Below are 12,911 nucleotides of genomic sequence, written 5' to 3' on the forward strand. Positions count from 1 at the left end.
TTCCAACCCTCATGAATGACTTGGAGGGGTTCAAGACTTCAGTACAGGAAGTAACTACAGATGTGGTAGAAATAGCAAGAGAACTAGAATTAGAAGTGGAGCCTGAAGATGTGACTGAATTGCTATAATCTCACTTAATGGATTTTAATGGATGAGGAGTTGCTTCTTATGGCTGAGCAAAGAAAGTGGTTTCTTGAGATGGAATCTACTCCTGGTGAAGATGCTGTTAAGACTACTGAAATGACGACAAAGGATTTAGGCTATTACATAAAGTTAGTTGATAAAACAGAGGCAGGATTTGAGAGGACTGACTCCAGTTTTGAAAGAATTCTACTGTGGTAAAATGCTATCACCAGCATTGCATGCCCTAGAGAAATTGTTTGGGAATGGAAAAGTCAATCATTATAGCAAACTTCATTGTCTTATTTTAAAAAATTGCCATAGCCACCCCACTCTTCAGCAACCACCACCTTGATCCCTCAGTGCCATCAACATTGAGGAAAGACCCCCCCACCAGCAAAAACATCATGACTCATTGAAGGCTCAGATGATGGTTAGCAATTTTCAGCAATAAAGTATTTTTTAAATTAAGGTGTGTACATTCTTTTGTTAGACATAATGCTATTGTACACTTAATAGGCTACAATATAGTGTAAACATAAATTTTACATGCACTGGGAAACAAAAAAATTTGTGTGACTTGCTTTATTGAGATATTCACTTTATTGTGGTGGTCTGGAACTGAACCTTCAATGTCTCCAAGGTACTCTGTATACACTGCGGTAGAGCTTTAAGTACATTACTTTTAACACCTCCTCACAAGCATCTTGAGGGTGGGAGCCATTTCTTATTCTTATATATGGATGACAGTGAGTACAAAACAGGCATGCAATAAAAATCTGGTGACTGACAAAGAGATAAACCATAATGCGGTAATCAAATTTTCCCAGCTAGTGTGTCCCACAACCAGGAAAAGAAATACCCATGTTTCCCAACTCTTTTGCTAGGTGACACAATGCATTAAATTTAACACACAGAAAATCTCTTTTCTATACTTGGGACACCATCTTCCACCTTCTTCAGCACATTCTAGGTTGTTGCAACATTCTGGTTTTCAACATGCATTACTCACATGTAACAATACATGTTAGATTTTCAGAACTCGGAAGCATTCACTTTAAACAAAGCCATTAGTTTATAAGGCAAGAAAGCAAAATCATAAATAGTAGCATGTTACAACAAACAATTAAGGGTGCAGAAAGGATTATCGTTTACTGACTAGTATTTTCAGTACCATCTGCAAGTGTGGCCTATATCACTGTCAACAGGATTATTTTTAAAAACTAGGGAACTGTGTAGAAATAGATATTATTTAAATAATAGTGTAAGAAAAATGTGCATTAGTATTTCCTATGTGATTTCTAGGCTTACTTTTTTCTTGATGCTTTTCACGTCAAGTAAAATGTTAAGAGAGTCTTCCCCAATTTCCCCCTTGTATGCTTAGTTAGATGGTCTTCCTTTATGCTCCCATAGTACCACTATCATAACTTACACCCTCCCTCAGTCCATCAGTCTATTATATCTCCCTTCTCTAGACTGTGAGTGACTTGAGGGCAGAATCAGCCTCTCATCTATTCCAAGTAAATGTCTGGTATGCATCTCTAATCACTTGGCAAATGATTTCTAAATATATGAAGGAGAAAGTGAGTGAGTGATAGGATGACAGGAAGAAAGGCAAGCAGAATGAGATTAAATGCTTTTTTGGCCTAAATAAACTTTTTGTTATGGAACATTAAAAAACTGCTATAAATATGGTTAACAGGTAGCTTAAATCAGTAAATTATAATCTATAAAGATTCTGCTGTTGTTAAGTTTAGTAAACTTTACAGAAAAAAGAGAAGAATCAAAGAAGCTGGAGCCAAAGTTGATGTACTCACAGGCACCGAAAGAAAGTAGGACCTGTTATAAAGTTGAAGGAGGGCCTGAGTAAACTAATCAGAAATAAAATATAGTAAATACAATTGTTTTAGAATACTACCAAGTGAAAACAAAATAAGAATCCACTATTTCAGACAGCATTTCCTGATGAACAGAATTTCCCTCAATTTTTTTTTTTGCCCAATAACCCTATTAAAATAAAGGAGATGAAAAATATACGAAACCTAATTTATTAAAATGCCCAGATATTAAAATGCCTTCTATTCAAGTCCCTCTAAGATACCCTTAATAATATTAGCATTATTATCATTGCCACAACCTTAATTATAACATCCCTTTCCATATAAAAATGCAGACAAAGGGTTTATATAAGATTAAATCAACTGGAATTTACAAATGACTTAGTCATTTTTCTCATATATGTAAGTACACGAAGCCAATGATACACTTCAAACATGGAATCAAGTCCTAGTTCTCACTTCAAAATACTGAAAAATAAAACAAGCCAAACAGTAAACATGTAACAGGTTTGGACTTATTTTTATAAATAAGAATGTCTAAATGGTATATGCAACATGTAAGCACAGTTATTTAAAACTCAGGGAGTTTTAGCTAAAAGGAACTAGACTGTCTTCCTTAAGGAGGCCACTGAGGCCCCAAATACATCTATGAGCAAATATGCACATATTAAATATTAAAACTTAAAAATACTAAAATATTAAACTTAAAATTACTAAAATATTAAATATTAATATTTAAACTTAATATTAAATATTAAACTTAAAAATACTAAAAATATTAAAATCAAAGAAATGTGTGCAGGAATATACTGTGATCCCAATTAAACACACTAAATTTTTTTCTGGGAATTTAATTTTAAGCTAATATATATAAATTTTAAGTTAATATATATATAAACAGGCTACAGGAACATGCCAGTATTAATAATAAAATAAAATTACCTGTTGAACAAAAACATTGTTGAGGTGACTGGCTAGTCTCCGGGCAAAATGCTCTCGCAAATCACTGAAACGCTGCTGTTGCTGTTTGACTGCCAGAAGCATGTCATGGCCTGAAATCATAACATTTTTTGACTTATTTAATGCGTAAAAAGGGTTCCTCGATGTTTAATGAATACCTTTATAACAGTATCCATATTTCAGTTTTGAGGAACCCAAAGTTTTACTGGTTTATTCGTATGCTTTGTAAAAGAAAGGTAAGGGGAAAAAAACAGTATAGCACAGTGGTTCTCACAGTGTGGTCCTGCCTCAGCATCATCTGGGAACTGTTAGAAACATGGATTCCAAGGTCTCAGCCCAGACCTACTGATTCTGGAGGTGGCACCTGGCAATTTGTATGTTCTCAAGCCTTCTAGGTCAGTGGTCCCCAACCTTTTTGGCACCAGGGACCGGTTTCGTGGAAGACAATTTTTCCATGGATGGTGGTGGCGGGGAATGGTTCAGGCGGTAACGCGAGCGATGGGGAGCAGCAGATGAAGCTTCGCTCGCTCGCCTGCCGCTCACCTCCTGCTGCGCGGCCCAGTTCCTAACAGGCCGCGGACCAGTACCAGTTGCAGCCCCAGGGGTTGGGGACCCCTGCTCTAGGTGATTCTGATGCAAACTCAAGTTTTGGAACTGCTGGCGTAGCAAAACCTTATGTCATCGACTTTGTGCTAGGTTCTATGGACAGTACTGAAGAAAAATCCTGGTGTTAACCAGAGTCATTGATGATCAATCAGAAGGAATTGAAATGAAAAATTTCTTAGTGCTAATATGAATTATGTTTGATAATAAGTGAAACTTGTTTTAATAGCTAAGAATGTAACCCTAAACCGCTTGCCCCACGTACTTCTTGTCAAAAGCTTTATACTAAGTCACAGGCTTAGTCTCAGGTTCTTGGGCAGATTTTATTGTCATACCTGGTCGAAGAGCCACATTCATGCACTGCAAAAGGGCATCCGCGGCATTGGTACAGGCCTCAATGCCCCTGGAGGAAGCAAGATCTCCTTCCTGAAGGGCCTTTATATGACCTTTGGCCAAGTCCATGTGGTTCTGGAATATATATAAATACACCGTTTGTACATGTACTCTTCAGGAAATTTACAGGTAAGATGCTACTCAATCCTATTACTAAGTCTTTGGAATTTCAGTATTTTAAACCTTGCTCTCCTAAGGAAATCAGAAAATGTTTACAAATGGGCTTTACATATTATTAGATTTTTTTTTTATTGTTGGTAATTTATAATCATGCTTACCACAAGGAACTCTATCTCTGATAGGAGTTTTACATTATTAGTGTTACTAAGATGAATCAGGTGGTTGCTCTCAGAGATCTGATCCATTTGTTCTTTTACACTTTGGAGCATTTCCTCATAACTGCTCAGTTTCAATTCAATCTGATCCACCTCCTTTAGAGCCTCATCCAGCAACTTCATTAGGATGTTTACTTGCTTTTCAGAGGCCATGATTGACTGGATGTTGGCCTACAAAGTTAAAAAGATAAGTAATACTTCATATTCTTCAAATGTGTAAAAGAGGTATAAAAATGAAATACCGATAAATCTCTTTGACAGCAGAGTAACAAAGGTTGACATACACATTTAAACATCTAATTTATCACTTTGTGTTTACATTCCACTTTTTTACACAGTATTTCAGGAAAGTACACTTTCCCTTATATCAAGGTTAGAGACCATACCTCAGTATTGCATATTTCTGCAGACCGAACAAATAGGGTTCTGCCCCATGATGTATCATCAGTAATGGTATATTCTCATTTCTATAAATTAAGTGGCATTACACTATGTCATCTCTGATACTTCTTCCAACTCTATCAGCTATAAAAATTTTCTATACTCTGTAATATTTACATAAAACCCTAAATAAAAGCATAATCATCTATGTTAATACCTTAGTCAAGAGGGTAGCAGTAGTATGCCAGTCTTAGAAGAATTCATGGAACTAATTTATAACTGTTGTATGATTTGTACTAACAGGATGTGGAAGAGCCTATTGCCATAAGATAGCTCCTTCTATGGTATTCTTTCTTTTCTCTTTCATTTGGGACTACTTTTTTTCCGAGGCAAAGCAGTAACAAACCACCATCCCTTTATTAATGTTTTCTAAATGATTCTGACTATTGATTCTGAATTCCCTGAAATATGGAAGCTTTCAAATCCAAAATTAAACTGCAAAGTAATATGATGACTTGCAACACAGATGCAATATTAACTAGAAAAGAAAATACAAACCACTAAGCCACATTAAGAAGGCAGATAACACAATATGAGGAAAAAATTTGGGCAAGGAATTAGAAGAGTATCATTGTACAGTTGATGCTATAATTTCACATGTGTTATTTTATACACTATTCATAATAACTCAATTGTAGGTGCAGCCCAACTGTAAAGGCAGCAGGGCTCAGACCCACTGACATCAAGCAGCAAAGGTGGGGCTTGAACTGACCCAGGACAATTTCTACTTTAATATCTTGAAGTCTCTTCTAGGCTTTATTTCCAGAGAGTTTTATAGATTTGTAAGCTTGGACTGTTCGTGTAATCTCTGGGCCTGAGTTCAATCTCATAACTTCTGTACCTTTCATGTATAAAAGGCCAACATTCTTTAAGTCTTTGAATATTTTTTATTCTCTGAGGGTTTTTCTTAAATGCATACCTTGTCTAAACAAAACAAAAAAACCCCAAATGTTCCCATTTTAGGTTTTTCTCACAACGGAGGTGCTACTTGCAGCTTTTTACTTTCTAAAAAAAAGTAAATAAATAAAGATGTGCATTCAGATACAAACTTAGAAATGTGCGTACAAATGAATAGAGTCTATTCCAAAACATTTCAGCAGGGGAGTCAAACATCCTTTTCCCCTGGCTCTCTGTTTTCACCACACTATCTTGCTCTCTTTGGGTACATGATTCACTTCTTTCAGCCCAATTTCTCTCTTTCTAACCTGTACCTTTTTTTTTTTTTTCAAACCACAAAAACGCTATTCTTTTGTACTGAACTATTCTGAGGTGTTTCAGAGGCTGGGGGAATCAACCCCCAAGTTGGCTTCGGGTTGGCTACTTTTTACTTCCATCACTTCATATCAAGAAGCTCCCCAAATCCAGAACCTCAGCCAACTGCCTTCATTGGCCTATTAGGAATGGTTGTCTTTTGAACAAGAACAGTGAAAGACTGAGGGCAGCTGGTAATGCACTTACAGAGGAAGTCAGCAATAATCACCCTACCCAGGCTTAAGTGCTCAGGCAGTAAAATATGAACATCACCAGTCTCCTCGATCCACTACACATCACTAATCATAGATTACAAGAAAGGCTTACCCCATCTAGCACCTGCAGCTCTCTGGACAACCTTTCTGCAAAGGCCTCGGCATTCGAAATTGCATACTCACAGCCTTCCATCATTATCTCAATATCCTGCTCTTCTCTTGCATTTAACTCTTGGTATTCATCCACTGCTTCTTCATCGCCTCCTGCCACACTCTGATTTTCTCCACTTGGAACAGATTCTTAAAGAGGGTAAAATTTAAAAATAAAGTAGTAAAAAAAAGTAGGATGGACAATAGCACTGTACTTATAGGTAAGGTCAGTTATAAGCACAGGTCACATTTAGTGGCTGAAAAACAGGAAAAAATGATTCAAAATATATGAAAAAAAAAACCCTTATTATTATGAAGAACCGCATGTGTTAACATAGTATCTATTATAACAAAAGCATGCAGTCTAATTCACTGACTTGTGTTAAAATAGGCTTTAGTCACAGTTTCCCAAAACATAATCAAACTATAAAACAAATACAAACCCAGAAACAAAGCACGTGTACAAGACTAACCTTTTCCCCCTACCTGAAGTGACTGTTGATCTAACAAAACAATGATTATGAGTTCAGGACACATGAAAAACAATTTGCTTCCCTTTTTTCCCAGGTAACATTTTCTTCTGTTATCTTTGTTCTTTTTGTCTTTGTTATGTTTTGTTTTTTTCTCCAAATAACTTTCAATTGAAATTTTAAAAATGCATCTACAATTCACAATTTATTTTGGGCACTGAAAATATTAACCGAATTTTCCATTTCTTTCTTTAAAAATTTTTCACATGTGTTAATAAAATTTCTAAAGATCAGCTAATAGAAACTTTCTCAGTAACTGTATACTGTAGTAAGAAGAGCAACAACTACATGCTGCATGAAATTACAAAAATTTAAACTGTCTTCCTGCTTCAAAACAAAAGACCACGAGGTCAAATCTGAGATGCTTTCTGGGTAAATGTCTCAGTTCAGTTTTTTGAGAGAATACACTCAGCATGTGGGATTTATATAAATCTTGAGGTTAAGAGAGGTAAAATGAAAAAAATAATTTTTACCCCTAAATAAACCTCAAAACAAAGTCACTGATTTTCATCAACTCATGTGACACGTTAAAATCACAAACACTGGATGTTCGAAATATTCATTATTTTGTATGAAAATGAATATTTGCATTCAGCGTGACATGACATGTTAATCTGTCCTAGAACAAAAAACACCTAATTCAAAGTAACAAATGGTTTACTCTTAAGAATGGCAATTAGGCAGATTTAGATAATGTCCCAGAAAAAAAAGGAGGGGGATAAAACTTTTGGTACAGGCAATTACAGATTACAGTATATAAATATAAGTTCCTTACAGTAGCATCGCGGAGCTCCTAGTCCTTTGAAAGAGTCACTGTGGAAATGTTAAACTGTCATGTGTGACAGCTTCTTAGCCGCTAGGGGGCAGGGAATACCTAAACCATTCTGTACAGCTCCTTGCACAAGTAAATATTTAAAAATAAACAAATATTTTAAATGATCATAATTGCTTCAGAAGTATTTTCTCTTCCATAAAACAGCCCTTTGGAAGTCAATAATGAATACTATCATCGATTTTTATTACCATATGGATTTTGTAGTAATATACTTTTCCCTGCACACAATTTCATAAAATATGCAACCAACAGTACATAACAACGTCAAGTAATAAAAATCTATGGAATAGAATAAGAAGAAAAGGTGTTACGCACCTTCTGTAACTTTAGGCAGTTCTGGAGAGTAAAAAGGTATGAAAAAAGCAGAGGAAAGTAAGCAAAGAATATTAGCTGGCTAGAAATGTACACAGGTTTAAATTTTAAAAATACTACCCATATTTCATTTGAACTTCATGCTACATTAAAGCTTAAAAGACAATGTCAAATACAACTACAAACTGGAAATATCCACAAGAAGCTAAATTTCCAGTGTTCATCTTTCTTATTCATTTTCTGACAGTGACTAAAAATACATTTATCTTTCTATTTTCTCTTAGTCTTTTAAGAAACAGTACTGCCGAGTCCTTGGAGGAGAAAACTGGGAAACAGATCACTTCCTGGGGATTGTTTACAGGCCAGTTGTGACTCATGCGTTTAGTCTAGTTATTTTCACTCAAGGCCCAAACCTTTACCCGGACACTCCCTCACAACGGATTAGTCATAAAACATTGTTAGAAAGGACAAGATGGAAGCAGTTTAAAAAACCACACACGATTATCAGTTCAAGCTGGCTTTTAAGGATTCAAATCAATGATTTAAAAAAAAATCTGGCTGCAAGAATGAAAAAGAAAAGGCCAAAAAAAAACTTCACTCTACTTCAGCTGCTAACAAAATCCTGTTTTAAGAACCTTATTCTACTAAGAAGCCCCAATTATTAGCACGAACATTCAACTGTCACCAATAAAAACTACTAAAGCTGCTACTGCTAACATTCCCAATGAACAGTCTTATTTACTTGAATGATTACTTAGCTCTTAAAAGGAGATGTTGATAATTTCTCATTTGTTTTCTAACATAACCCAAAGCTTAGAGACTTTTTTTAAAAAATGGGAGTCAGTGGCCATGATTTTAAAGTCCAGTAAAACATTAAACAAGTTTATGGACATTAATAAAGCCACTATATGAACTCCATTGAACCAAAGCAACAGTTACTGATTTATAGAAAGTGATTTTCAAAATGAGATCCTTAAGGATCTCAGTATTCTTAAAATTGATCTCAATTAGGTAATATTTATAAAAATAAAAATGTCTACACCTTTGTTTAAGGCCCTGAAAAATTAAATGTCGTCTTTTTTTAAAGCTAGTCACCTCATTCTCAAAAAACAGCAATACTCTTCTCATTGATTTTGGTAATGTTCCTTAATGAGGTAAATACAGGTAGGTATGTACTTGCCCATATTGTTGACTGAATGAAATATATTGGTTTAAAATACATCTTAGGCAATAAGTAACAATTGGAAACACATCATATCCGAAAACAGAACAGAAAGCTTATGAATCATTCACTGATCAGAATGTTCAACCCTGAAATGGTTAAAAAAAAAAAAAAAAGAAAGCTACTCAGAACAAATTAAGCCACTATTCAAGGCATGGAAAATTACCATAAATTTCTTAAAGGTCATTCCCTCAACACACTCAACCACCAAGACACTGGAGGCTAATGGTGGCGAGATGGCAACCCTGAGGTCTCCGACACAAGGCCAGCCCCACTGCAGGGAGAAGCACGTGGCCTGAGAGATGTGACTTGCCTCTGCCAGTTCCAAGCATCAAGCCTGAAACCAGTAACGGCCTCACTAATTAATAAGTGATGGACAAGAATACTACATTTAAGGAGAGAAAGACAGATGACCAAACAGCAAAGGAATTAAGTAAAACAAAATGGAGAAAGGACAGAGGCAAATGACTAAGTCAAGGAATAGTTTGAAGCATCTGAAATTGCCATTTTTATAGGTCAAAATGGTTGAATATTGGCAATTTCAGATGTTTCACTTGACAGAAGCTTCTATTTTTAAATGCTAATATACAACTTAGGACAAATCTAAGTTTTCTTTCTAATATATAATTTAGAACAAATCTACTTTTTTTTTTCTCAATAAAGAGGGGCAACAACTCTGTCCACCTGCTGTTACTTCAATTGCTTCCTTTGAGATAAAGAATACAACACAAATTGCATCCGCAAGGCACACAGAACCCATCTTCTCACAACATGTATGTCTTTATAAAAGAAATTTTAAAAGAAAAAAACTCATTGTATGTTTTCAACAATTAACAGTAGAGTTTTTGTCTTATAACACAAAACAATCCCTAGTAATATTCCTGAAGACATACTGATCTAAAATACCCTAATTAACCTCATGTCTTAGGACTTTATCCTGATAATAGAATAATTGTTAATATATAATTGAGTACTTACTATATATCTGGCATTGTTCTCATCATGTTCATATATTAATTTAATCCCTACAACAATCCTATGGAGTTGATACTATTATTATCTCTGTTTCTGACATACGAGAAACTGAAACATAGTGTAACCCAAGGTCGCATAGCTATAGTAAGTGACAAAGCCAGTATTTGAACCCAGGCAGTCTGACTCCAGAGTTGTTTCTTAAACACTACACCTACACTCTACACAAAAATACAACTACAAGGATATTCATCTCAGAGTTGTTTAAGATAAGCAAAGATTGGAAAATTTTTTTAAAGTGATTAGTTAAAAAATTATAGTATATCCAATACAATGGAATACTATGGTGCCATTAAAAATAATGTTGGGGTAAGTGTTTAATAACGTGGAAAATGTTCATGAAACATTATATGAAAAAGCATGTTAGGTAGCAACATAAATTTCTTTATTTTAAAAAAAGCATTTCAGTATGCATAGAAATGCATAGTTATCTCTGAGGATTAAGTTTATAAGTGATTTTCATTTAATTTAATGAATCAGTTTTCTATAATGAACAAGCATCACTTCTGCAATAAGAAAAGTTATCTTAAAATTCCTTTACAAAAAAGATAATTCAGAGTTTTAAATACTTTGAGTAATGCCAAATTATATATTCACTTATAGATATACCTGATTTTACATATACATTTTTATTTAACTTTACCTTCCAAAAGCTGTGAGCTAACATTGACAAAATCAATTTTCTTCCGGAGATATCGCTGATTCAGTTTCCAAATGCACGAAATAAATGCATTCTTTTCAGCAGTGCTGCTGGCAACCCATTTATATATTTTTTCAAAATGTAAATCAAATTCAGGATTTTCCTGAAATAAAAATATACAAAAGATACTGTTTTTGATCATAACCTCTTTTCATTATTGTAAAATATATATTTCAATAAAACAAAAAGAAGTTGAAGCTGTTGTTGGAAAAAAAATCAGCATTACAAATCTACTAAAAGGGGGACTTCCCTGGTGGCACAGTGCTTAAGAATCTGCCTGCCAATGCAGGGGACACAGGTTCGAGCCCTGGTCCAGGAAGATCCCACATGCCGCAGAGCAACTAAGCCCGTGCACCACAACTACAGAGCCTGCGCTCTAGAGCCCACAAGCCACAACTACTGAGCCTCTGTGCCACAACTACTGAAGGCCGCATGCCTAGAGCCCGTGCTCCACAACAAGAGAAGCCACTGCAATGAGAAGCCCATGCACTGCAATGAAGAGTAGCCCCCGCTCGCTGCAACTAGAGAAAGCGCATGCACAGCAATGAAGACCCAATGCAGCAAAAAAAAAAAAAAATCGACTAAAAGGTTTTTTCCCTCACTGAAACTGGTAATGTCAACACAAGCACAACTAAGTTATGTTTATATAATGTCATACCTAAATATCTACACAGAGGTACTCTCCAATAACTATAAATAAATCAAAATTAAATTCTACTTGAAATGGATGAGATGGAGAATAGATTAGTGGTTGTCAGGAATCAGGGATTGTTGGGGGGAGGAAAGAGGATGGGTGTGCTATAAAGAGGTAGCTGAGGGAGCTCTTTAAGGTGTTGTAATACTTCTGTACCTTGATTGTAGCGGTGGTTACATGGACCTGCACATAATAAAATGGCAAAGAACGGCACACACACACACACACACACACACACACACACACAAACACACACACACAAAATCGACTAAGTGACTTGCAGAGAATGGTTCGGAGAATTCAATTTATAGCACAAATTTTGTTTACCTCTCAAAAGAAGCTGGATTAAAAACAACATAGTGTTTTGGTAATTTCCTTTCTATGCCCCTTGGGTCTATGAGTGAAAGTATAGGATGTCTACTTAATGGCCTGTGTCTCAGCTTCCTAGTTTATAGGATGACAGTGGTTTCTGGTTTTGATGTGGACCTAATTTTTCTTTTTAAATTGTCTATGGGGTTTTAGAGTTATACTTTTTCTTTGATAATGTGCTATTATTCACAGCTGTGAATCTTCTCATTATAACATGTGAGAAAAAATACAATCTATACCCTAGTGTGATTTCCAAGAACAAATGAGGTGAAAAGCAGGGACTGCTCCTGTTTACAATTCTGAAAATACAGAACAAATAAAGGTGTCTCAAAAGTAAAAAATACTGGCCTTTTAAGGTCCTTTCAAATGAAAAAGAAGTTCAACTGGTGTGAGAGAGCTGCACTATGCTCTCTACATGTCTCTTAAGCCACATTACAGAAATATTTTCATGCCTTGATATTCTCACTTGAATTTAGAACTACTTGACCACTGTATAAAATATGAAAACATATGGATGTATACTTTTCTTCACATCCAAGGAATTAAAGATAGGCTCAAATGTTTTTTTTTTTTAATTTTATTTATTTATTTATTTATTTATATTTATTTTTGGCTGTGTTGGGTCTTCGTTTCTGTGCGAGGGCTTTCTCCAGCTGTGGAGAGCGGGGGCCACTCCTCATCGCGGTGCGCGGGCCTCTCACTGTCGCGGCCTCTCCCGTTGCGGAGCACAGGCTCCAGACGCGCAGGCTCAGTAGTTGTGGCTCACGGGCTTAGTTGCTCCGCAGCATGTGGGATCCTCCCAGACCAGGGCTCGAACCCGTGTCCCCTGCATTGGCAGGCAGATTCTTAACCACTGCACCACCAGGGAAGCCCGGCTCAAATGTTTTTAATGTTCTATAGAAGGCTAATCA

General features: G+C 35.7%; 1 protein-coding gene across 12 annotated transcripts in view; it reads right to left on the minus strand.

Annotated features, from left to right (window-relative positions):
- EXOC1 (exocyst complex component 1) overlaps positions 1 to 12,911 on the minus strand; it is a 60,291-nt gene that overhangs the window by 33,894 nt on the left and 13,486 nt on the right. For 5 of the 12 annotated variants that reach the window (XM_082464469.1, XM_082464463.1, XM_082464462.1 and 2 more), the window contains exons 4-10: positions 10,881 to 11,040; positions 7,987 to 8,007; positions 6,269 to 6,456; positions 4,193 to 4,420; positions 3,857 to 3,989; positions 2,901 to 3,010; positions 1,938 to 1,991 (exon numbers count right to left, since the gene is read on the minus strand). In XM_082464469.1, the coding sequence (XP_082320595.1) occupies positions 1,938 to 1,991; positions 2,901 to 3,010; positions 3,857 to 3,989; positions 4,193 to 4,420; positions 6,269 to 6,456; positions 7,987 to 8,007; positions 10,881 to 11,040 (894 nt within the window). The remainder of the gene's footprint in view (positions 1 to 1,937; positions 1,992 to 2,900; positions 3,011 to 3,856; positions 3,990 to 4,192; positions 4,421 to 6,268; positions 6,457 to 7,986; positions 8,008 to 10,880; positions 11,041 to 12,911) is intronic. The other 7 variants (XM_082464471.1, XM_082464468.1, XM_082464473.1 and 4 more) reach the window with 4 other exon arrangements.

The sequence above is a fragment of the Balaenoptera physalus genome, assembly GCF_965194825.1.
Source record: "Balaenoptera physalus genome assembly, chromosome: 5".
Taxonomy (NCBI): Eukaryota; Metazoa; Chordata; class Mammalia; order Artiodactyla; family Balaenopteridae; genus Balaenoptera; species Balaenoptera physalus.